General features: G+C 37.5%; 1 protein-coding gene across 5 annotated transcripts in view; it reads right to left on the bottom strand.

Annotated features, from left to right (window-relative positions):
• Positions 1-27093, bottom strand: part of LOC131792934 (tRNA (32-2'-O)-methyltransferase regulator THADA) — a 49688-nt gene that overhangs the window by 1194 nt on the left and 21401 nt on the right. For 4 of the 5 annotated variants that reach the window (XM_059110342.2, XM_066170155.1, XM_059110344.2 and 1 more), the window contains 27 exons: positions 23670-23779; positions 23012-23045; positions 21555-21631; positions 20899-21091; positions 19831-19924; positions 18922-19054; positions 18741-18814; positions 18062-18136; positions 17651-17728; positions 16484-16547; positions 12658-12703; positions 12370-12554; positions 10675-10862; positions 10088-10255; positions 9428-9576; positions 9087-9230; positions 8520-8677; positions 8035-8185; positions 7372-7522; positions 6686-6935; positions 5666-6063; positions 5422-5568; positions 4500-5058; positions 4155-4400; positions 2863-2944; positions 2324-2441; positions 395-573 (listed from right to left, as the gene is read on the bottom strand). In XM_059110342.2, the coding sequence (XP_058966325.2) occupies positions 395-573; positions 2324-2441; positions 2863-2944; positions 4155-4400; positions 4500-5058; positions 5422-5568; positions 5666-6063; positions 6686-6935; positions 7372-7522; positions 8035-8185; positions 8520-8677; positions 9087-9230; positions 9428-9576; positions 10088-10255; positions 10675-10862; positions 12370-12554; positions 12658-12703; positions 16484-16547; positions 17651-17728; positions 18062-18136; positions 18741-18814; positions 18922-19054; positions 19831-19924; positions 20899-21091; positions 21555-21631; positions 23012-23045; positions 23670-23779 (4251 nt within the window). The remainder of the gene's footprint in view (positions 1-394; positions 574-2323; positions 2442-2862; positions 2945-4154; positions 4401-4499; positions 5059-5421; positions 5569-5665; positions 6064-6685; positions 6936-7371; positions 7523-8034; positions 8186-8519; positions 8678-9086; positions 9231-9427; positions 9577-10087; positions 10256-10674; positions 10863-12369; positions 12555-12657; positions 12704-16483; positions 16548-17650; positions 17729-18061; positions 18137-18740; positions 18815-18921; positions 19055-19830; positions 19925-20898; positions 21092-21554; positions 21632-23011; positions 23046-23669; positions 23780-27093) is intronic. The other variant, XM_059110343.2, reaches the window with a different exon arrangement.

Raw genomic sequence — 27093 nt, forward strand, 5'->3', positions numbered from 1 at the left:
AGGGCACGGAATGAGTCTTATTTTGATGTGCATTCCAAGTAATTTTTGTATAAATTTACAGAAGTAAAGACAGATCTGCTTTATACAATTACTCTAGTCCTGAGAGTGGAAAGGCAGTTTAATTGAAATACTAAAAAATTAAAATTAAAATATGTATCACGATTGGCGTAGATTGGTTAATGATTTTAAAATCTTTCGGGACTGTTTAACTCTAAGACAGTCTGGCTAGGTCTGGCCCTGGCGTGTTCTCAAGGGAATGACATGAAGGAGACATCACCACGGAAACACAATTAAACGCGGAAGTTCCATTCTGGCGAGATGCACACCTCACTCAACGTTTAAATTAAGCATTCAGTTGCTTCACCCTACTATTTTGATCACTTCTTAAGGTTACCTGGATTATCTCCTCTAACATATTCACCAAAGGTTCGTTGACAGCGTTAATTACAGACAGGCAGCACTCACTCCTCAGACCATTGTTCACAGCAAACCAAAGCACTTCAGCCATGCACATCATACGAAATCGTACTATAAAAGGTTTGGGATTAGAGAGCGAGCCACATTCCTTTATACCTAGGAGTAAAATAATTGATACTTGATGAAACAGAAGTTCGTCATAGGATAGGCACGCTATAGAAACAATTAAAGTCCCTACCAAAACAAAGTTTGAATTCACCACTTACGGCATCGTCCAAATCCAAACAATGATCCAAACAATAACATTACCAAACAAACAATCCAAACAATAAAATTACCGTTTAAACTTTGGACGCCGCCATGTTGAAAAAATAATTTAGTAGCCTGGCTACACAAGCACAACCCACATAGCGTGATTCGCTAACAACTAGAGCTCATCCTTTTTTTGTTTTGAAAGCAATGGTGCCTTTTAGAGTAACTCCTACTATTTAGAACAGATCGCTAAGATAAGAACTGAAGAGAAGCGAGACTGGCCACAAGTTAATGGCTACGCTACGAAGCATATGGGCGCCCTCTGTTTCCGGGTTTTAGCACATTTGACGAAAATTTTCGGAAAGTCAGGTTTTTTCTTAGGATCTCTTTAAGTAGTCAGTGTTACAATTTCATATAAACGTCTGGGTTCCCGGGTATTAATTAAATAGTTCCTGAAGCATACTCAGTCTCGTTTGACCAATGAAGTAATGTGGTTTAACATCGGTCTTATTTCGTCGAATCCGCTACTAACTTCGTTTTAGAAATTTGAAAGTGGTAAAAAAAAACAGAGAAAGATGTTTTCCGCCTTATCGCCACTGAAAGACAAAGAATAAAAATCCCCACCTTTCTCTATATCTTAATTATCTCAAAAAACCCCTATGAAGAAAACCATTTTCAACCGTGGCTAACGAAATCGCCTGAAAACATATTTAAGCGTTGGTGTGAATGGGTTATTAGACTTTTTTGTAGTTTAGAAGTCGAGCATCGGAGGAATCTGGAGGTCTGAGGTTCGTTTCCTCGTGCGACCAAGACTTTTTTCCTAGCACTAGCATCAAGCTTGCGACAGGACACAAAAAGGTCTTCCAAAGCCATATGCAGTTTACATCGACGTGAAGAGAGAAAGAAAGGAAGTGTAGGATTTACCAAAAGTCTAATATACTCTATTAAAGGTAGATAATACAAGAGATAATCTCCGAAGCATTCAATGAGGCAAACAAGTTGCGAGGAATAACATATCATATCGCGACGAGCCTGCCAATTAGCCTCAAAGAATCTATTAACGTACAATAACATCTGAATTTCTTCTTAAGGCTATTTCTTTCTTAGCTATTATACATGTACAACAATATTGTTTCCTGTTTAAAATCAAGTCATCAGGATCGAGCGACATGCTAGAGGACCAAGATTGGATAGACTTAAATAGGAGGAATTTTGATAAAATATGGAGATGTCTAAAGACGTACGAAAGAAACGATGAAATTTACAAAAACAATAAAATTTTGCTTAACCTTTGTGAAAATTACAAACACCGCAAAAGTGCACAGTTTTGCAACGCCACAAGCGAGAAGAAACTGAGAATTACAGGATACTTTCCGGTAGGAACCTGATTCCATAAGGGAAAATGACGAAAGTGTGAAAAGACCAAACACTTGGATAGTTACAAACCTTTGGAAGTCAGTCAATCAAAGTCGACGAGAAAATTCAAAGACGGTCCAAGAAGGAGGCCGGCAACAAAAAATACAACGGAAATCATTTCATGATTACAGGAAACATTCGAAGAGGTAACGAGGTTGAAAGAGGTCTCATCGAAATTCAATGAAAACTACCGTCTTTGACCTGAGTGTATAAGTAGGAAGTAGGAGTGTTGACAAACCTGAATCTTTCAGTTCCTGAAGGTCTTTGGTGAGTTGGTTACACCCCGCAATAAACCAGTTGTGGAAATATTCATTTGAATCGATCTCTCTTGTTCCAAGCAACTTATTGATTACACGCTGAAAAAAAATAACCAGGAAATGATTTGCAAAGACCTTGTTATTCGCGGTTGGAAACTACTTCGTTTCAGCGCTGACATTCCCTAAATCCGGAATAATATACACTCCTTAACATATGGTCGAAGGAAGATTTTTGTACGAAGTTATTTGTGGGTCAATACTCGAATAGATCAAATACCAATCACAAATTGTATATTATTTAGTTAGCTGATTACTTTGAAGCTGTGAACAAGAAATGCACCTAACTAAAAGAGTTGAACGAGGTTTAAACTACAAAAGAATATCTGTATGTACTCTCAAACGGCTTGCGATCGCAGTAATACGCAGAATTGTAATGAATAAAAAGTGTAAGGTTTATAAAAATAAAAAAAATTAGAGGGCATTTATTTGGAAGATGACTACGTTTACATATTTTCTTTACCTTGAAGTATTTGACCACCACTGTTGCCAAAATCACTGGCTCTGCGTATAAATTAGCGTCCTCCTGCTCAAACAGCATTAGTCTACAGATAGCGATCAAAAGCAGGTTATTTACAGATATACCTCGTACATTGAAATTACAATTTCTAGGAATTCTCTGGAGAGCATCACAGTTTTTCCTTAAACTGATGAAAGATTCGCATTCCATAAATCCCTTCATAGGCTAGTGCACATCGATCTATGCTTGCTTCATACTAAAAGGGAATCCAGCTTAAGTTACCAAAACCTTTTTAGCTCCTGTAGTACTTTATGCTTTAAGACAGGACACAAGCCGCTAATGTAGCCGCCGCCCCTCCCTCTCCCCCCCCCATTCTCCACGTTTTAAAAGTTGTAAAGTGTTTAAAAGAATAGTAAACATCCACAGTGAACAAAAGTATTTATTTGTTTTATTCCTGCCTTTCACAATCGCCCCTTTCAAAAATTACTTAAAACTCGACAATGATCCCATTCGATTTTCATCATAGTATATGGATGACGTAGTTTGAATGTCTGAATTGTGAAGATTAGGCCACACGATGGCATTTTGGTCTTTTATTTTCCTGAAATTTAACTAGTCAATCTAAACAAGCCTTGAAATCTGATCGGTTGTTTAGGCTAGTTTTGCTTTCTCGTTCGCTGAGAAAAAGATGCGATTTGTATGAATAATCACATGATTTCGACAGCAATATATGTCAGTACGAGTCAATTTTTCAATTAAAAAGCGCCATTTGTAGTCTTTTAAAAAGTTACAAGTGCTAATTTAATCCAAATTGTACGAGAAAAATCATGTGATTACTAATTAACGATATACAAGCAAAATATCATTCTGTTTTTCCCTTTTTTAGATGCCTTTATTTCGTGTTATGGCTCACCAGCTCGGCTACTTGCCTTTTCCTCAGTTTTTGCGGGAGTAGTCAGGCATCAAAATTTTAAAGCCTCTCTAGAGAATGATTGAACTTTTTAATTCTTTCTCTGTTGTGTATCGGTCGACGGCTTTGTTGTGCTTTCGCGACTTACCTGTCAATCAAGTTAATTTCAACTTTCTGCACTGAATTTCAACTTTCTACCCTGTTTGGATTAATTGACGTGTTCTCAGCCAATGAGCATGCCAAAATTTTGCATGTGTATTATTAAGAGAAAAAACAATGCCATTCGTGAATAAATCCGCACGGATTAGAGCCATACAGATGGCAAGGATCAACAGTGATTTAAAAATAGATGTAATAAATATTGAAAATGTTCAAGTTATCGTACCTCGCTCCCAAGTAATCTTTTAATACTTCTGCAGTGGACTTTGATCCCCTTATCATGGTTTCCATAATCATCCAACATCCGGGAATGGACCAAACATGGTCCGCCATAAACTGAAAGACACGTTCCGTAGCCGCTGAGCACGTTAAGCTCTTCATAGGCTCAGCAATCATGGCAACAAACTCAGCTGCATTGAATCTTATTTCCTCGTCTTCGTCTTGTAGCAAACACAGAGTTGAACTAAGCACACTGAAAAGGCACAAATATCCACTTTCCTTTATGTTGTAAGAGAAACCAACACAATATTAAAATGAAACAAAATAAACTGAAAATAATAAAAGGCCTTACCTTGTGGCTGTCTCAATTACATACAAATATTTGAGCAGGCCAGCTTCTCCTTTACATGCCAGCACAAAGCTCAATATTGCAACACCGCATAGCTTCAGAGACTGGACTGTGCCCTGTCTTAATAGTTCCTCTTGCTCCCAGTCGCAGTTTGTTTGAATCAACTCACGCCACTGCTTTAACATTCCGCGTAACTCCAATGAATTGGTTGGTAAGACACTCATGTCAATGGTATGCCTGAGAATCAGACTGCATGCAGGAATTGCTTTACCAGCCAAAGTTACCCCTCTTGACTTCTTAGCTAGAGAAGTCAGCTTGTTCCAAAGTTCTTTTACGTTAGCGTAGGTCGGAAAGGACACATCGGACTGGGCACAAACTTTCACAAAGAGATCCAGAGCCGACACCAGACAGAAATGGTCCGTTTCGTGGATTAAAAGAGTCACAAGATCGCTAAGGACTGGGTCTGAAATTTTGTATGACTCGTTGAGTAAATACTCCAAAGCAGCAGATCTCCGTTCTTTGTTTGTTGACAAAATGAGTTGGGATAGTTGACTTTTTTGTTCTTTGAGACAAAGACAAAAGAAAAACACAAAAGTGTTTGGGATTTTATCATTAACTTGACTAGAACGCGGATGGTGCATAACATCATTAAGGCATTTCATGACAAATTATTTTCTGACGACATCATTACAGAGGTGTTTCTCTAAAATGGGTCCTATATTCCACACTTTCCTGAGAATCATGCTCTAAAATTCGGCTACAGCATTTCAATGTCAGTATGGTAGCACAACTGTATCACCCTATGGGTTTTTTGACATGCACGACAGAATACGGAAATATGAGGAAAGAAGTGGCAGCCCAACACGCCTTTTAACTAAACTGTTCTTATTATAAGGCCAAAGATGCAAAACTTTTTTCCTCTTACCTTCTGACCGAGGGTAATAAAACTCAAAATGGATACACGCCCTGACTACTTCACGTTGCCATTGTGCTTCACAAAGCAATGGATGAACAACCTCTGCGGTAGGTTCTCTTAAACTCTCCAAAGCCACTGATTTCAGTAAATTAACGTCTGGAAAAAGATAATCAGGCTTGTTGAGCTTGCCTGGTAATTATCACTGTGTAATCAAATCAACATCTGTACAAGGCATACAAACGACGCCATTTACCTCGTTCGGTATCTTTAAGGAAGGAAGAAAAATATTTCATCACAATATTGAGGAAGGCAGCTCGCGTTAAGGGACAATGATTTCTCAAGGAACATATCCACGACTTTTTTAACATTTCCTTGAGAAGACCACTTGCTCTTTCTGCAAATGCAGAGCATGGAATAACCTCAAGAAGGGCGCCAATTTGGAGTAAAATCCCATGAAGAACATTCTGCGAAAAACCCTGAGTCGACTCTGGACTTGGAAGAAGCTTGACCAGTTCCTCTACCCTGTCCAACAGGTTTTCACGGGGAATAAACGGAACTAGAGCCTTTGCTGCAATAACACGTTCTGTGTGCGATGGGCTTGAAGTCAACAACATCAAGTGAGGAACAAACTCCGGCAAAAGGCTCGCTGAACTGATAAACCAGAAAAAAAGAATTGATACATGGCTCAAGTGGATGGTGACGCACATCTAGCTGGATTCGCCTTAAACACATTTCTTTATGGGAGAATATATAGAACCAACCAACCACTGTAAGTTGAGTTTCGTAAGGTTATCACGACGGCTTATTTGAACAAAGGAAATAGAGCAAGGAGCCAATGAGAATTCAAACAACCAAAACTGTCTGAAGCGCAGGAGAACGCGAATGACCAAGTCACGATTGGTTTCGGTTGTGCATCTGGGTGGGGATGATTTTCTGAGGCAATCAGATGGCAAAGTAAAGTAAATCCAATTCAGCCCCTGATTACTTTCGAAATTCAATTGAAAATTGCTTTACAAAGAAAATTTACGTCAAGAAGTATTTTTAACCAAAAAAAAAAAACCCTTAAAATTACGCTTGCTCTGCAAGCCAACCCAGGGGTTCTATTTTGATTAACTGCGAATACACTCAACCAAAACATTTCCTTCGGCGACCACCTATTGTCACATAAGTTTGAAAGCCTCGGACACACATTTTAAAAGGACGTTTAATTGCCTCAGTCATACTTAAATTCCAGAGCATTTAAGTCACAATGAAAACTCGACGATTGTCTCACCTTTCGTTAAATTTAGAGTACGAATAAAGCTTTGACAGAAGTGTCAAAATGGGAAACAGTTCTGGTTTGGACAGATTAAAAAACTGCGCGGAGGAACTGTAAGCTGACCGCGGTGTATTTTGCAAATGAGAAAGGAAGAATTTGCGTAGAGCAGGGTAGCTGTTGAAAAAGTCCGACGAGCTCATCGTGTTCATTTCAGTGTCGTCATCTGCAGTACGTCGCTGACCAAGCATTCGCTTTACTAAGGAACCTAGAACGATAGAAAAATGTGCCATCTATAAATATACGGTGACCATCGCCGGGGTGGTCTGGGCTGGGTTCTTTTCATTGAACCTAAACTTTCTGCTTCAGCTGATTGAAGTAAAATCAGGATGAGGTTTGAGCGAATAAATAAAATTGTTCGATTAAAATAATAAAAGGCTCAGTGCCTTTTCAAACTGTCCCCATCTGACCACGATGGAAAAGTTCGTTCGATGGAATGGGCACTGGAAAGGTAACCATAGGACACATGTATATTGACTAATTAAGAAAATCGAATTTCATTTATATGCTTCGGGCTACTATTGCTTTATCCACAAGAAGGCATAAAACGGATGTGAGATCTGAAAAGAAACACAAGGCATAAAACGGATGTGAGATCTGAAAAGAAACACAAGTTAAAATGCTCAACTATAGAGGTCTCTCACCGAACAGTTGCATGGAAGCATTCCTAACCGCCCATGATGAAGATGCAAATCCACCTATGGCCATTATCGTTCCCTGTGAGGCGTACTGCAGAATTTCACAACCAAGAGACGTATCTTGGTAAAGTAGCTTCAAAATGTTGATTGCATGTACCTAGCATCATCGATTGCAAAAAATTGTTGAGAAATCAACGCTGATTCCAGTTTATGCATAAAAATACATTTGAAGGCTGGGAGGTATCCGGAGGTCAGGATGTGAAGCAAAACTTATGACTGAGATATATGTGGTCGTCACCATTCTTAATAACGATATTATTGAATGAAAATAGTAACAACGACAATGATGATAATAATAATAATAATAGTAATAATAATAATAATAATACTTAAGATAAAAATGATCGTATTTATGATAATAATGTAGATAACGATAATAATAACAATACTTATACTAATACTATAAAAAGCAATTATGATGATGATGATACTTAAAGCATAGAAATTAACCTGAATGCCACAGCAGAGAGAGTCAGAGTATTTAGTTTTATTTGTGGGGTTGAAGCTTTTCAAAGGCAACATTAATTAATATCAAAGTTGTTACCGAAATATACAGTACAGTTCTGTCAATTTCTCCTTGCTTGAATTAAACAAATTTCCCCTCAATACCTGTGGCAGGTCGAGGTGTTGGTCTGTGACAGCAGGAATAGGTAGCGATACAATGTCCAGTAGACACTTCATGCACTGCTTCAACAGCAATCTTTGACTTGAACTTGGTGCACATGCCAAAATACTGGAAAACAGCACAGGTAGTCCTGCACTGAAAGATCAATTAACATTTTTGTTTGATAATCAAGCAAAAAAAAAATGAAGTATTCAAAAAGCAAAAACAGAACCCAGGACGCGCCGAACGCAGGCGTTAGTACAAGCAGAACAAACATTTTATGCTCGTGCTTATGTCCAGTAAGATCGCGCTGCTATAAGCACATGCATAAAAATAAGGATACATTATCTAACTGTGCATGCGCACGTGCTTACCGTCGTCTGTGCACGTCTAGCCAATATACTTATGCTGGTGCAAACATTGTAATGAAAACCAAGCCTTTTTAATACATGGGTTCGTTGCAAATCAGTGGCTGATAGGTTTCGGTTACCTGCGTCTGGTGATAGAGGTTTGAGAGCTTGATAAAGACACTGTGTTCAACATGTCATCCAGCCACTTCCTTGGTACAGAGTGAAGACATGGTAGTGATGATTGAAATAAACACCGGCAAATCTTCAAAAAACTGCTCCTACAGTGCTGAACAACACCCTATAAGAACAAAACGGTAAGGATAAGCGAGCCTTCGTGTAAACATTAAGGAATAAGGTGACTGTGCGAGAACGGTACATATATTATCAAATTCGTGTAACACGTTCAGCTCATCGTTTGCCGCCATTTTGTCTTTGTGGAAGTCTAAAAAACATAAGCCAATCAAAATCAGGGGAAGCACGCAAACTTAACACTTGTGGGCGTCATTGCTGATAGCTTGGTTACATCGTGGGTAAATTGCTTCTTCTGTGCACAATGAAATAATCAAAATACTACGGGTGTGAACTGGTCTCTGAATTTCACAGAAATATAGTAGAGATGGAACTTGCGACACCACAACAGATGACGATGGATTATAGTCAAAACCGAAAGAGGACTTAAAGGGCTAACGAAATAATAGTAAACATACCTGGTGCCTACACTGCATGATAACTTTCCAAATTGTCTCGGCGACTTTCCTCAAAGTTTCTTCACGAAGTAACTGAATTGCTGGTAAATGCTTGAGTTGGGTGGTAGTCTTTTCAAATATGACTGCTAGCAAATGACATGCACACTGTTGAAACAAATGAGACTGGTATGAACGTGCTATCTCCTGTAAAAGTTTAGTGATTCTTCGAAGACGCATCATTAAGAACTGGTATGAATCGCATTGATATCAATCCATAAAGTGAAAAAGAGAAAATCTTGAACACCATGCAAGCATATGTTAATACGTTAAACACAACAGAGTCGTATAAGTGAATGAAATACCTTAATATTAAGCCAGCAACAAGAAATCACCATATCTTTGTGGGTGTGAACAGGAAATATTTCTTTTATTCCCTCGTCATCGTGAGTCATTGACAAAGAGACTATTTCATCCAAGGCTTCGCCGATATCGGCAAACGACGCTCCACCAACTGACGGATGAACAAAAAAACATTTCAGGTAGCAAAATGTCCAATAAACAAATGAACACCAAAATTGGAGCACAAGAAATAAAGGTTACTCCGAAAGCATTCCGGCCCCAAGTTTGCAATATAAAGGAAAATCTCGACGAGGAGTGATAGGTGGTAAGAATCGCACGGTTAAAATGAAAAGATCTAGTGACGAGTGATTGGCATTGATAAAAAATAGTTTTCGACCTGCTCCGTCGTTTGTCCTACCGTCTGTATTCTCTCTTTTGTAAATTGGTCTCTCTTTTGTAAGCTATAATCATAAACTTCTGGTAAAAGATCTATTTTCAAAAAATACCATATTTTGATTTTTGGTAATTTTCATGTTACCCTCACAATGTTTCTCTACTGTAGATAATAGTAATAACAATAATAATAATAATAATAATGATTAATAATAATAATGTCTCTGACATCCATTTAGGACTCACAAAATTTAAATTGCAACTAACAATGCTCTACAGAGGTGTCGTACTTGTATCAGTATTGTGGCCTCCAGAAAGCAAGTCCAACATGTAGATTATGATGTCAGTAGCAATATCAACGGTGTGTTGTACGACAGTCTGAAGCTCAATCTGATTATCTTTACTGATAACACCTAAGCTTAATTCTTGAATGCAATGTGCCAAAGCTAGAGAAATACCTGCAACAATAAGAATATTTTGACTAAAATTAGAAATATTTGTTGATCAAAGAGGTTTCTTTCGCTTGGGATAATTGTTAAGGAATCAACAAAACTTTATTTGATCAAACATTAAAACATTTAAAGGATTTCTAACGGAAATTTATTTCTGTTATATTTGACCAACACTCATGACGAGGGGAAGAAACGTTTTTAATCCCAATATCGAGGTCAGGATTTATTACCTTTCTTATTCTAATGGCCCAACTCACCATAGTGTTATATGCACCGGATCAGCAGCTCAGGGGTTCGATTTCTCATAGAGATTCGGAATTTTTTTCTATGTTCCGCGCTTGTGACGAGACGAAAAATACGAATGATGATAATTTTGGTTTTCACCATAGCGCTTTATCACGCACTTTTTAGAAAACTAAACCTACCATGGCCTGGCTCATCTTGCGATGCAAGCTTCAGATTCTTTCGAGCAGATTCAAAATGCACTTTAAGTTCAGCCAACACTTCTTGTAACATGTGAATGGTCGTCTCACTGCTAGGTAACTTGCCCAACGTAGGAGGTTTAATTTCTTGTGCTGACAAACTGAATTCCCACCCTAACATTGAAACATACCTGAAAGAAAAATAAATATGGTACTATACACTGGTACATACCACACAGGTGAAAAGTGCGCGAATTTTGATTGGCTAACTCGGAGGTGGTTAGCCCAGTTACAATTCACCTTCAAGCTCTTGAAAAAAAACTGGATTCGTTTTATTTTGAAGACGAAGATGTTCTTTTTACGATGTTAGTGAAATGGTTTCTGAATGCTCTATAGATTTCTCTCACCAATTCAATCGAGAAAATGCGTAAAAATTAAAACTACAGTATGTATAAAAGTCTACGCAAGCTTGTTGTTATCTATCAGTCGCGTAGAAAAAGTGATAGTTCCCAAAGTTTTTTCCTCAACCATCATTAACTACTTTAAACCTGGGAATGGCTTTTATGCCGCCATCCGCCGAAACAGCCCCGGGAAAGAGAAGTGCGAACCTGTGGACCTGAGGGCTCCTGGCTGAAGGCATGTACCTCTGTAGGTTTGGACCACAGGTTGCCTTCAAACCTTTCCACTCTGCACTTCAAACGCGCCTCGATTAATGACTGAACGACTGAAACAGGTTAAGATGTCCTCACATTCCACCCCGTTACAAAACCTGCAACGAGACCGCCGTGGAATACAGGAGATACACAGGAATACCGTCCCTTCATTTCATGGTTAGATTATTCCGACTCGTGTAACACGAGAGTTCCATAACTACTGCACTTTTTACTTCATTCAAGTATCAGCGCAGGCAGCACTCATAATCATAAACATTTGCGGCGTCTCTTTGATTCAGTTTTGACTACAAGGTTCAAAGTAAAATTTAGCCTATCAGAAATCTTTTTACATATGGGCAAATCAACAGTTTCTTTAATGATAACATGTCCTCTGATAACATGATTTTCTTACTCAAAACAGATCTGTGCTGGTAGTTTTGAAAAGTTTTCGTTCTCTTTGATCGTCTAGGATGATCTGTTATGATTATTTCTAATCGATCCTGCATTTACCAAGGTGTCCAAATTTGAGGAGATCAAAGTGTTTGTGAGCCACTTAACTCAGAAAATGAATCAGAGGGGGGTGGGATGGCGAGGCTTCTGAACCGACTTCTTACTTTCAAACTTTTGGCTAGGGAAGATCACGATCTATCTTTTTATTCATCTTATTCTTTAATAGCATATGGTTTTCTCGTTTTTCTCGTTTCGCCTGAAACGAAACCATTAATTGCGCGGCGATCAAAGTCTAAGAATCATAGCCGCCTTATTCGAAGCGAAAACGTTACTCCGACGACAAAGTAAGTTCATCCCATGATTGTTGATCATCAGAAATCAGTGGAAAGATATAAGGTGCTGTTGTCGCTCTTAACTGAGCTTTTCAAAATTTCAGTTCCTGTAGGTTACATGCAAAAAGTAAGGTTTATTTTGCAAGTTCGATCTCAGAGGAACGACGATCGGTCCTTGTACAGCTCCAGCTTGAAGGTCGCCTACAGACTCAAGGAATGCTCCCGAGACCAACTTTTATAATGTGAAAACTATTACTAAATACCTGCTATGGATTAACTGGAACAGAACAGCTCCTTTCTCGCAATCCTGAACTTTTGGGCTTTTGGCGAGAACCACAGCCTTTTGTACCAGCATGTGTGCCGATGCTATACCAGTGGAATCATTCTCTAAAACCTTTAAAGGCCACGAAAAGTGCTCTTGGAGAATAATCACAGCTGCATCACGAATCTACAACCAAAGATCGTTTAAAGTGTGAAATCTACAATTTCTCAAAATTTAGAAAAATGTAATGTACAAAATTAACCAATGAGTAAGCAACTTCAGCACGTACATCAGCGTAGCAGCTTTCCACACATCCCAACAATATTACAGCACTCCTGAGGAGATAAATGAAAAATAACTTAAAAGATAAATAATAATTAAACTATGATAATATGGAAATTTTAGCGTAGGGAAAAAATGTACGCAAACAAAATTGCCAAACTGTTCTTGGAATAAGAATACTAAGTAACCTGCTTTACCTTCCCTATTATTATACTTTAAACAAAATACCCCGATCGGTCAATGTTTGTAAATAAAAAGATATCGAGTGCAATACGAATTTCCGAATTTCATTCTCTAGCAATTTACGCTCCCAGAGATAAATCAAACATGTGGATCCCCACCGAAAAAAAACAAGCTTGGTTTTTCGGTCACAATTTCAGCGCAAAATTATCAAAACAGAGTAAGCGTGGAAAACTGACTTTGATGAGAACATGGCAAATAAAAGTCGCTTGAACTGCTCGTGTATTTCGTGAGTTGTGGTCACTCGTGATGTTTAGAAAAGTTTTCAAATCATAATTGCCTGAGGCATGTGCAATTATATATCTTTCATAACATCACACGTGCCCATAAATCACGAAATGAAAACAGGTCACATTTGATCATTAAAATCCAAGTTGAAGGACTCTGAAATAAGCCTTCTGCAATTCTATCCAAAATCTGGGAGCAGACGGTGCTGCTTCAGTAAACATCGACTAAGAGCTGGTTTACAAAATTCCGGATAATTTCTCCAAACGGTTTGCTTTGTGATTTAGCGTAATCCTAAATACTTACCCTATGTTCTCTTTTGAGAGTGAAAAGTTATACTGTGGGAACCTTCAGTACAAGTTGAAAGCACCACCAGTCACGAGAGCGGCTTATCCTTGTCAGCGTCTAGATAAAGCCTAAGTTGCTATGTATGATCCATATATATTTTCACAAAATTAAACTACTATTTTATCATATGGTTGTTCCGGATCATTTTGATTCTTTACTTAAAACAGACGTCTCGAAATGCTAAGCTGAAATTAATATGGTGGGAGGTCATAGTACACTTCTACGTTTATAGGTCAAAGACCTATAAACGTAGAAGTGACATCGAGGCTAAAGAACTCGACCTTGAACATCTGTAGCTTGAATTTCCCGGCAGAAATAAACATAGCAAGCTTCTTTTAGGAACAATGTATTGCTCGGAAAGAATGCTAACCTCAACGGAATGGCTAGAGCGTTTTGAGAACCTCCTTGGTTACCTAACAGCAACCTGGGATGGTCTTATAGTTGTGACAGGAGACATCAACATAGATTTACTCAGACCAAATAAACCTATAACTAGCCAATATCAATTCATATTATCTTCACTAAACTTACATCAACATGTACATAAACCAACCAGGACAACAGACAAGACGAGCACACTTATCGATCATATAATCTCCAACCTTCCAGAACGTATTCCGCATTACATCAAAGTTACCAGATTCCAAATAAGGCACAAATTCATCAGAAATTTGAAGAACTTTGATGAATCTTCCTTTATTGAAGACTTTAAAACACTACCATTTGCAGCCTCCTTTGGAGTCTCTGATCCGGATGAAAAGCTCGAAATATTAAGTTCATTGATCAAGGAATGTATCGATAGGCATGCACCATTAAAATTAACGAAGGTCACTCGACCACCTGCACCGTGGCTTAAAGATCCAGCCATTGCGGAACTCAAGGAACAAAGAGACCGCCTACGATCTGCAGCAAGAACGAGTAACAACAACAAAGAAATTTGGGAAAAGTTCCGTGCGACCCGTAAACGCCTTAAAGAATTAATTAAGTCAACCGAGAGAAACTTCATGGAAAGAATGTGGTCATCTAAGAAACCAAAAGAAGTTTGGAAAGAAATTAACCGTATCCTACACCCGAGTCCGCAGCGAATAAGTATGCAACCGGACAAGCTTAACAATTTCTTTGCATCCACGGCCGAACGCACCATTAGCATCAACGCCCACCATGTTGATGATTACGCCTTAATTATAAACTTGATTCAATCACTCCCTGCAAACTTTGATAACGGTTTTCAAATCAGGACCGTTACTCTTAAAGAGGTCATTCATGAGTTACGCAACATTCGAACAGACTGTTCAACTGGTCTTGATAACATCCCTGCAAACATGATCAAAATGGTTGCAGATTATCTGGGGTCTCCGCTTACTGATGTCATCAACACCTGTATCAAGAACTTTTACTTTCTATCTGCTTGGAAGCTCGCGCGCATCTGCACGATTCTTAAAGGGAGCCAAATTAAATCCGAGAAAGACTTACGACCTATATCAATATTACCAGTGCTTTCAAAGGTTTATGAACGACTGATTTTCCGTTAGCTGTCTGTTTTTTTTGATAAGAACAATGTTCTCAACAATAACATTTCTGCCTATCGAAAGGGACAATCGACTACTACTCTACTTCAAGCTATACGAGACGACATAGTAAAAGCCATGAAACGTTCGGTAACTATGATGATCTTAGCCGACTTTTCCAAAGCCTTCGATACGATCTGTTTCACAAATCTTATCACCAAGATGAGTAAACTAGGTTTCCCTAGAGACTTCCTGATATGGACACTCAATTATATCACGCATCGTAAACAATTTATACAGATTGATGACACGTGCTCAGAGGTTAAAAACGTGAATTTTGGGGTTCCGCAAGGCTCCATCTTGGGTCCGGTGCGTAAATGTCAAAAGCTTCCAGTATGCGGACGACACAACAACCTACGATCATGCTAAAATATCTGACCTAAATAACTGTAGAAACTCTATCTCGAAATCAATTAATAAATTAAGTGCCTGGTTTAAGCAGAGTACCCTCGCCTTTAACCAAGGTTATGATCCTATCCACCCCGCAAATGTCCAGAGTACATCACCCTGACGAGTATGATCCTAACATCGTAGTCAGTGGTTATAAACTAGAACGTATTAAATCTTGTAAACTGCTTGGAGTTCACATCAATGAGCATCTTAAGTAGGATGATCACATCAAGCACACGGTATCTGGATGCTACGTCACTCTATCGATACTGAGAAAATTGAAATACCTTGCCAAATATGAGCTTAGAAAGCAACTGGTAGAAACATTGATTTTGTCAAAACTAGACTACGCCGATCTGGTTTTTTACCCTTTACCACAATTCTTACTTCGCCGTTTGCGACGAGTTCAATTTGGTGCCGCAAGTTTTGTACTCGGTCACTATGTCAAGAACTTTCGGGATGTACTTAAAATCGGATGGCTTCCAATCAATGAGAGAAGAGATTTGAACCTCCTGAAATCATGCTTTAAAGCTTTGCATAACACTGAGACTTACCAGATTATCTTAAAATAATAAAACAGGAATGCCGCAAGGAACTGCACTCAAGCAATTCAATTATCCGAAAACAGCACTTTCCAAGATAACGCGTCGAAGCTATTTAACAATTTACCAGAATCTATTAGAAACTGTAAAGATTATAGAACCTTTTTAAGACTTTCAAGGAATTTTTTATGTAATAGAGTACAGAGTGATTAGTTAGTTTTACTGTAATTTCTATTCTGTTAATCCTACTTCTACTTTTAATTGCATATTGCGTAATTTGTGAAATAACTTAATTTGATTTTTTTTATCATTACTTAATTTAATAGTTTAACAGGGAAGAGCCACCTGGTGTATCTGTCAATAAACCATTATTATTATTATTATTATTATTATTATTATTATTATCATTTCAATGATCATGAAAGCTGCTACATGATGACAATGGAAATTGTGCCTCTGTAAAAATTTACTCAGAATTTCAAACATTTCATCATGAGCAAGCAAGGCCTCTGGATCTCACCTGATGGAGAAAAACTGAAAGTATCCATGACGATTGGCCAAGGAAACAAGCAAGTGACATGAAGCTGAAGGAAAATATGCAAAATGCAGTATCTATTCAATTATACAGCACACTGGTACTTAAAATGTACAATCAGTAAACGTTAAACCACTGAACATATCAGCAAATCTTCAAAATAAACTGAAAATTCAATTAAGACTGCGCAGGAACAGAATACGATCAATATACTTCAACATACTATTTACTCAGGTACTTGTTCTTATTGTCAAATACTATCTATTACTACTTGCTCTTTGGACGCTCTGAAAGAAGCCCAAGGTTAAAATTCGGTTTGTTCGTGTTGAGGCACTAACCGCCGTCGAGGCTCTCAGGCCCCTGCCTACGTTAGACCTCAAGAACTTGCTGTAAAGCATGTGAGAGAAAATTGGTGCAAAGGATTGCCTTCTCAAATAGTTTTCAAATGCTTTTCAAATGTCTTCCACAAGACAAATATCACATACATACAAAGTTTCCATGTGAAACAGGGGCGAAAACCGTACAATAACTGTACCTTGATTTTACCGTTACGATCGCCTAAGTACTCACACTTATGCGTCTAGTCACTATTCTTTCAGTCTCTTTGAAGTCTGATTCAGCGTTTGTTCACTTACCCGTATGGTAATCGATGTAAAATCAGCGTAAACCCAGTCTTCAACGAGCTAATACTTTGCGAAGGTGGAATATTTGAGAGTGCGGGTTTTGTACCGAACGGCACTTCTTCTTATAGAAATCAATTAAAGCGTTCAAGAACAGTAGTAACAAATATGGGAAGCAATACCGTGATGAAAAGCTACCACCGTAAGTTGGCAAAAATTAACGTTTGGGCGTTTTTCAGTTTCGCAACTCAATTCTTTGAATCGAATCTTTTTCAATGAAAAAAAAACTAATTTGCACGATAATTCTAGACGAACTATTTCAACAGGAAACCCTTTAACATCGGAATAAGACCCGCCATCCACATACTTGTCATGTGACAAGTAATGCGCACCCATTCGCTTAATAAGTCTGTTATTATCGATGACCAATTCATGTACTTACTTGACGATCACGCACACATAAGTACTGTAGCTCGGAGTTAAAATGTAAGGTGTAAGATTTGTTCAGAGTTGTTTGAAAAAAGATATGTACCTGGCACTTGACCCTTTTTCTTGTCTGGCTGCAATTTCAGTGAGAAGACATCGAAAATAGCCACCAAAAGTTGCATTGCTTCAAGTGTTAAAAAGTGTATATATCAAAATGAGGATAACTGACAGAATTACGACAAAAACAAACGCGTTAGTCCTAAAGTTTTTTAACTGTTTCTCGCTAAAAAAATGTACGAATATTGAAGGTGTGATCGGGGGAGAGAGCGCTCCTTAACAGTACTTTAAGAACAATTAAACATCGACAAAAAATTAAAACAGCGGCTTCATCCATAGTTTCCCTTACTTCCCTCCCGAAATATTCAGGATGTGCCAAACTGCTATTTTCCCAAGAAAAACACAATAAATTTTTGTTGAGCCTTCATTGCACCACAATTACATACAACAAGCTGCTTACCAGTCTTCTGTCTCTGGTACGAAGCTCCTGGAAAGAAGCATCCTATTGCAAGCTGAAATAACCAATCTACAAACTCTGCAACAGAACATAACAGATGTTATGATCACATACACTGTTCATGAAGCTATTGCAAAACGTGGATTCAAATCGGATAAAAAGTTTTATAAAAATTTCGATTTTCATAACATGACTGTACATGCATTATTATGTATAAGCTACAATCAGTATTGGTTAACGATTTCATTGAAGTGATATTTCATAAACGCTACCCTTGGTAGAGGTAGATGCAAGGTGTATAACAACATAAGTGAAGAAGATATACATAATCTCGTAAACATTGGTATCACTATATCAGTTCTGATCAGCCAACGAGATTCTGATTGACACGAACCTCTACATTGGTATTTTACGCGGTCTTGCTCAACCTCATCCAATAATTCCCAGTTACAATCTGCCACACTCTCAAACATAAATATCGCACCCTTCATTCAAAAAAAAAAGTTTACTTCCCCTAGAATATCGAAACTGAAGAAAACTACTGACCTTATTCCCACTGAATTTGAAACATATGATGAATCTTACATCAGAGGCTTCAATATCTGGCTTTCTTGTTTCAAATATAAAACTAGGAAAAACCCAATAAACTTGTTGTTATATGTAACATGCCACCAGCACTTACTTAACATTTCATCAACTGTCTGAGGTAGAGGAGAGTCCATGTCTTCCTGATGATGGTCCTTCAACAAGATCAAGCTGCAGTCACAAATAACCAGGATTAAACATAAGCATTTGACCTTATGCTCTAAAATTCAAATTACGGTAAATTTTTTTGAAAATTTGAATCATAAAACAATACTGACCAACTATCCCTAACTCTTCCAAGTACTTTCTTCATAGACACGAAAAGTGTTTGCCTGAATGGAGCACACGCTATATTCAAATTATTAGGAAGAAAATCCTTTAGAAGCCTTTGTTCCATTGTTGAAAGGGGCTCTACATGTGAAATCAAACAACAACTGACTTAGGAAGAGGGTAGTAAGAAGCAAAACTTTTCAAATAAGTCAACGCACAACAAGAATAAAATATACCAAACAAGTGAACAGTGCTTTTCACGCGCTGATTGGCTGGCTCAGAAGTGAACAGAAAGTGCTATTTCACTTCTACAAATTGCTCGTTAAGAATTAAATTTCCGACCATTTTGAGTATATTGACAGATAAATATTTGGTTTCTGCGTGGTATGAACTGAACCAATAATTTACCTCAGTGTTGGTGAAAGTGGTCAGGCTTCTGCAAATATCCACTACTATTCACCCCCATTTTGGTCAGTAATTGTTAACTAATCACTCAAAGACAATTTTAAGCCTTTATCTCCCATCCACGAGAAACAAGCAGCCTCAGTAAGAGAGTGATAAGGTCATCTACATGACCCACAGGCAGTCAACTCAAGTAAGTTGTTTCAGTGGGCTGGTGTCTAGTTTGATTACGACCAGCCTGAGATCCTACATCAAAGGCTTAAAGGGATAAAGTCCGCACCTAATAAAGCAGTGGAAATTGAGTCTATTTAACACCTTTATATTAACCAAATAACCCCTTTTCTATAAACTTGTCACTACTTTACAATAAAAGAAAAACAATCAATAAAAAGCTGTTCGGCAGAAGAATTCCTTGACTGTTCACGTTGTTTCTGGTATAAGCTGCATCTAATGTGATCAAGGATTATCAGAGAAACTACATTGCCTGATATGTTTGAGGTGTATCTCACATGTACCTGCTGTCTTTGGTGTGAAACTGATCACGGACAGTGCAGTAGCTTTAATGTCGTTTTGTAAGTGAGTCAGACCCTCATTGAGAGAATTCTCTTCCTGACGAAACCAAAAACAGTCAATCAATAACTCATTCTACCAATTTTAATGGATCACTTCTTACAACATGGGACAAGGTGAATAGTGTGCAAGGAGGAAAGTCCCTTTCATACAGTGCGTTAACTGAGGCATGTCAAGGAAGTTTAAAAATGGAGAAAGAAAATATATGAACAAAACTTTCCATCGCTGCTATCTTATTTCCAAGACACTATGTTACGTGTGGATGATGTCAAAAGCTAATTGTGACCAAGTTGCTGGTTACAGCTCTAGAACATTGAAGTATCTTTGAGATGCACTAGAATCAAAGGATATTCCCTAAAAACTGGGGATACAATAGCAGGCTCTAATTGGAAATCAAGTACGGCCAATCTTAGCAAAACCTATTTTAGAGCCATCAAATGAGACTTTGTCCACTCTTTGCATATCTCAAATCTTCCAAAAATTCATTTTCACAAGTAACTGGTGCAGGTGAAAGTCTTTTGCTCACAATGTCATCAAGCCCTGTTTGTCTTATTCTGTTCCAAAAGCAGTTATAATTCTTATAAAAAGCTACAGAGAGAAAATCTGCCAAATGGTGGCCAATCTGTGTTGTTGGGCTTGGGCAAGAGTGTATTGATGTAGAGGGTAAAAATCAAATTTACCAGGAATTTGTGTCATTCTCATGAATGTTTGTACAAGTTCTTCACTAAGAACCAAGTAAGGAAGTCAATTTATTTGTTAAGAGGATTGGTGAAGAAAAAAAACCATGTACACAAGAAATCAAATCAATGAACCCCTGAGGCAACAATGTACTTATTTTTCCAGGCAATAATAAAAATGTGGAACATTCATAAATAAGAACATAAATAGCGAAAATAAAAAACTCTCTTAGAAATACTGAGAGATCAAGTTTGCCAAAGTTGAAAGCATGCATCACATTCAATATACTCCAACAGTAAAAGGGACTGTTCTAGATGTAACATTCTATCACTCACTAAGTCTTCTACTTGTAAAAGAGCTAATGAACGACCAACTTTCAACACTGAAAGAAAACCCAAGAAAACTGTTGTCCTGTTCTCAGCTTTATGACATGCATCTCTAAGTTCCTTTAGCAGTGAGGCTACATATTCAGGAAACAACTTGAGTACACATGGCAGCCAATACAAGCATGCATTCTTCTGCAGCAATCTGTTGACAGAGTAAAGAATACAAAGTCCTAGCTTATATTGATGAAAACACCTAAAGGGAGACACACATCAGAGTGATACATGCCATTTCAATGAAACATCACTGCTGATCAAATAAATCTTGCACACATACACATGACAACAGCTGCTCAAGTATTTTAATAAAGTAGAGTCATGTTAATTGTTGCTATATACCTTTCAAAAACATGCATATGAAAATTATTTCTCTGAATGGGTCATATTTCAATCCATTGAGTTGAATTCTACATGTGCAATGACTAGGCGTATTCATATGTTAATTCATTCTCACCAGCTTTGTGCTTGCTTGCAGTTAAACACGAATAATTGTGACCAAAATAATTGTGGCAAGTCCATCAATTTTAAAAGTTTACTTACCTTTTATAACACATAGTGAAGGAAGGGAATAAAACGATTATTGGAATGTCAGTCTTACTTAAACAAACCTGTCTTTACTTGTCAAGGCAAAAAACAATTTTGCTTTCCAATTTTTCTCCCAATTTTGCATGAACACAGACACATCCTGGAAAATATCAAAGAACATAACTGAAGAAGAAGTATGATGCCACAGACCAAAAATGGTTATATCTCCATTACACCAAACTGACACTGAACAATGCAAGGACTAAAGCAGTGTCAGGGAACTAATCAGAATTTGGGATGCTTCTGACACAATATAATGTACACGATTGAGTTTATATTTGCAATAATTTTACCGAATTTCAATTAAGGTGCAGCAAAAAAGTCTTCTATGCAAATGATCACATGAATGAATTTTATCTTTCTTAAACAAATTGTGAATCAGTTCTATAGGAGGCAAATTTATAGCAGTTGAAAATTCTCCGTTCTCACTCTTTATTGACACTAGGGACTGTCTTTTCCTCATTCTGCTTAGAATCATAGCTGAAAGATTATAGGCAACAATATAACTTATCAAAATGGGGCTGGAAGGCTCTTACTTCACTAACATCAGATCAACATCCAGATTCTGAATAGCAAGCCTTTCTATTTTCTTTTATCCAAGTCGCACATGCTTAAGCTGCACATGGGCATGAGGCAAAAGCAAGCAAAAAACAAACAATAAAATACAAAACAAATTCAAGCAACATGCAAGGAAGAAGGGGTAGGGAGGAAAAGAAAGGCCTGTTGCAGACCCAAAGATTTTACCTTGGCCATTTGTCCAATGAGACATAGTATTAGCCAATTACTCATTAAACAGGATGGCAAAGTTATTAAATGAACTTTCCATTTCATTTACATGTTAGTTCACAAATCAATATTTCAGAGCTTGGTTAGCACCAGTTTTGGTTTTTTAAGGAAAATCCTTTGGAAAATGTTCAGCAGCAATGGGCAAGAGCCTTTTCAAAGAGTGGGACAGGGAGTGTCTGTTTGAACTATGCTGCAAAATTAATTTTGGTGTTTGCCAAACGTTGTAACTTTTTAGCACTAAGTAAACATACAGTAATCACGTCTGCACTTCACATGCTACTGATTTGTATAGCCATAAATGTCATCAAGCAAAACAGATACTGATATGTAATGAAATTGCACCTGTTTTCTATGCTGACTACAGCCAATGACTGAGCATAAAGTAAAAAGTTTGCTTGCCATGCTCTTACCTCTGGTTTTGCTGGGAAGGATTCAGATTTCACAGCCACAATATTGAGAAATAAGAATTTCTAACGCAGGGTCCAGAATTACTTGTGCTGTTCCTATCTCTTAACCTATCCATCTCAATTATCTTTCCAGATATCAATCATGAAACAGATATCTAATAATTGGTTCTTCTCAAAGAAAAAAAGACCTCCTTGCCAAACAATTTTTGCACTTGCCCACTAGGCTACTTTAGAGTTTTAGTGTGCTGCACTCAACAAGCATAACATATGGAGAAGAGAAACTCTACCTTTTGAGCAAGCTGCTCACTCCCTGAACTGTTTCTGTAGAAATTAATGTTATAAGCAACTGGTCATTAAGTAGCATGATACTGTATCAATGAAACTGTCCCATGTAAAAAGCCACCGGCTTTTCCAAGGATTTGCCACTATAAACATAATGATATAAAACACTGTAGCACTTCACAAAGTGCATACCATTTTGCTCAAGAAGTTTCATATTCCTCAACCTCCAGGGTTCTATATAAGTCTGAGATTTTTTCTTGGAACAAAAGGTCTAAAGACCAATCTTAACATTTCTTTAGTGGAAATTTGAATGATGCCTTGTTTTACCAAGTACTTACATATACTTGTGAATTCTCATCTTCTGAATAAAGGAGGTACATTTCAAGAGAAACTGTGGTGTTGCATAATTGGGGGTATTAAAAGATAGCTTGATTAATTGTTAATTGAGTTGATTATGTAAATTGGCAAACATAAAAGTTTCTGAGGCTAACATTTTTTTTTAAACATTAGCCCTTTGTCAGAGTGAATGATGAAGGCTGACTCTTTGAATATCAGCTTCAGAAACTCTTTACAGTGACCCATTTACATTTTCAACTCAAGCAATAAAAACAAATTATCTAATCTTTTGACTTTGTTGAAAATGTTAGAAGTTGCATCATGTACCTCCCCTTTTCAAGAAAAGCCTTGAAAGCACTGGTGGAGGCAGAGGTTAGCTGATTGAATCCCAAGCAGCGAATCAGGTCATCCAAAATGGCAGGGTGGGCTTCCAAAATCTAGAGACAAAGTAAACACACAAACAATTTTACAAAACTAAAATAACAGTTCTATCAAAAAAGGCAATGGGAAATTTTTAGTTCAATGGTTAGGTTGTTTGTACATAAGTAGCCAGGCATTCAATCAGGAGAAAGGGGTACTGAACAACTTCACAGAAACCTTGAAAGTGTATAATGTGGTGCACTGTAAGCAATATCACTGCAGAATACATAGGAATGCTTACACATGCAAAGACTATTTTTTGAAAGAGGCAGGTTGGGTGGGGCACTTGGACACCCCTTCTTGCCATACTACACATGTTAGTGTAGATCAAAGCAAAATTAAAACTCCAATTTATCTCCAATTTTGCCATGTCTATTCTTCAAATTAGTGCAAATACATCAAGTAAAGAGAAAAGGGTCATATTTCATAGGCTTTCTTGGGCATATTATAGTGTGCTCTCTTTCATTAGCTGTTGCCAATGTAGGCTTCCACCTGGAATATGTGATAAAATTTACAAAATGTAAGTTGTTTACAGACACATGCTGGGACAAGGTACAAGGCAGCCAAAGGTGGATTTGGTTGACATACATTTAAAAGGTCATACACTATGAACTCAAAACCCATGAAAATCTTGTGAAATAATTCATTGTAAATTCACAGATTTTTCACAGGATTTTCATGGTTAAATCAATGACATTTTCATGGTCTCAGTGCCATGAAAAAGACCTGAAAAATCCCATGAAAAACCTGTGAAAATTTCCATATTCACGACCCATGAAATACTGAGTAAAGTGACCTAGAAGCCATGAAATACCCATGAAAATGGCATTTCATGGCCTTTTCAAAGGTACTGAGAAACTCATGAATTTCAAGCCCAAAATTTCATGGTGTCAAAGTTCACTAGTTTTTAATGGGTTGCAGCAAATCATGACCCATGAATATCCTGTGAATATGTAAAAAATTCATTGACCATGAAAATTTTCCTTGAATTTTCATGGCCTCTACATGGTTTTTTCATGGCACATGAAAGTTAATTGCCAGTTAGTTTTCATGGGGTTGTTAGGAATATGCAAGCACCATGAAAATTCTTTGGAAACCCTGTGAATTTGGAATTAAAAATTCTTCACTTTTCTTGTACCAAAGATATACCATAACTGTAATACATACACTATCACTTAATTTATACACTGAAGAACTAACCTATCTGTGAAACTTCTTGGTCCTGTTGTACAAGCACACACACATGAAAGAAATGACCAGAAGTCTGGATTCTCTGATAGTTTATTTTGTTTCACCAGCTGTACATAAATATTACTTTAGGATTCCAAAATTGTGATAATTCAGTTTACACTTTCTTAAATAAAAAAAGTTGGTATGAAATTTTCTGCATAAAATTAAGATGTTAATGATTTTTAGCTCTATTTTGATATCACTCCTATATTTCTGTTTATTTAAACTATTTTGAAGGTATATTATAAATAAATTTGATGTGAAAAATATTTGGACGAAATTATTGAAAATATACTCACTGGTTTGATGTATTTTTGTCTAAACTTCAAATATCATTTCCTTCGTCTAATATCATGTGTAAAATGTTATGGACAGTTATTATAATGTCTATTTATGTAACAGCATTCATGTAGATTTCTTGATATGTTTTACACTTGTGATCAATACTCTCAAGGTAACTAACAACAAAACAATTACCAACTTTCTGCACTCTTGCATGTGTGAAGATATATCTATGGCTGACTATGTCAGTGTCTCTCTGTTTTGGCCACCTGAATGTGCCATCCTTCTTTCGGTTATCATTACTATTTGCATCTTCATCATCATTTGGACCAAGATAGGCTGCTTTAGCAAGTTTGCATTTCCTTTCATCAGTTTTGTAGACCAACACTCTTCACTGTTTGCAAAATAAAGGGAGCACATCATCAGTTATCTAAGAGCCTTTCTTATGTACGTAGTAAACCTAAGTGAGGTGAGGTATTTCGTATTCAGAATTTGACTGTATTTTTTATTCCTAAGAACGGTCGTAAGTATTTCCATACAAACTCTTGTGATGTTTCGCCAGATGATCACAGAATAAAAATTTTTAAGTTAAATCAATAGTTAGCGCGCGCGCTCCGATGTTTACGCGTAATAAGATGACCAAGCTTGAACTTACCCCTTCACGTTGTAATGCATATCGATAACTTCATCTTGAGGAAACCTCTTTGAAAAAACTTTTCAGACGGTCCATTGCGTTGATCTGGAAAAAAAGAGACTGCTACACAAACACTACGAGAAATGCAATTGGAATGGAACCATTCCGTTCGAGGTACGAAAAAAACCGCCACTTCTTCGTAAATCACGTGTACTTTCACGTGGTGACCTTAGGTCATCGCAGCCATCATAGGCCAGCGGTCACATAGTGACCTCACAGGTTATCGTGTTCGACGTTACGAAATGACTCCGAAGAGGTCTCGTTGCTGCGTCTGTAATCTTACAAAATAAAGCAGCACAAAAAGCTGTTCGGTATTTGGAATTCGAAGCAAGTAACAATCGACAGGACATCAGAGTCCAAGAAAGTCAGAGCTGACATCGAAAGTGATTCCTGTGAAAGCGATCACGAAATCAACAACGATGTTGTAGAAGGCAATCTCAATGAATACATGAAGGTAACGTTTCATCCCGACTGAGAAGATGGCCTGACTCTGTTAACCGGCGACTCTATGAACGAGGTAAAAATAGCATTTTTTTCAGGTTACATTTGCACACTATTCAAAGTTCCAAATTGAGGTGACAAAGTGATTGATTTTTCATTGTTTTGTTCCACATTTCGTGTAGATGCAATGCGTACTATTGCTGTGCAATTTAAGCATCTGTACTCTGCAGCTGCCTTACGGGAAAAGCCCTAGAAGATTCCTCAGTCGTAAGAATGTAAGAGAAGGCCTTGAACAGGTTTCCAGAGTCATGGCTAACAATCAAAGCCAGCAGTGAGGCAGAAAAAAAGTCAACAAAGTCGTCCAGGCATGGCGAAGGCAAAAATGCCCCAAAAAATCAAAGTGAGGATCAAACATCTGGGTCATTGCCTCCAGCCCCATTTGTCTCAACAAAGGAGCAAATTGAAGATCCATTGTTTTTAGTCATTGTTTTGTGATTTCCTGTACATTTTACGTTAACAAAGGCCACTTAAGATGTTTAGGGACATTTTCATTCGACAGTTTTCGCGCTGTACACCAAAATTCCATCAGTGGATAAATTTATAACAAGTCAGTTCCACGGATCATGAAAGTCAGCTCGTTGATAAATCAGTGACTGTGATGAACTCATTAATACCACTTTTAAT

This window comes from Pocillopora verrucosa, chromosome 7 (genome assembly GCF_036669915.1).
Source record: "Pocillopora verrucosa isolate sample1 chromosome 7, ASM3666991v2, whole genome shotgun sequence".
Taxonomy (NCBI): domain Eukaryota; kingdom Metazoa; phylum Cnidaria; class Anthozoa; order Scleractinia; family Pocilloporidae; genus Pocillopora; species Pocillopora verrucosa.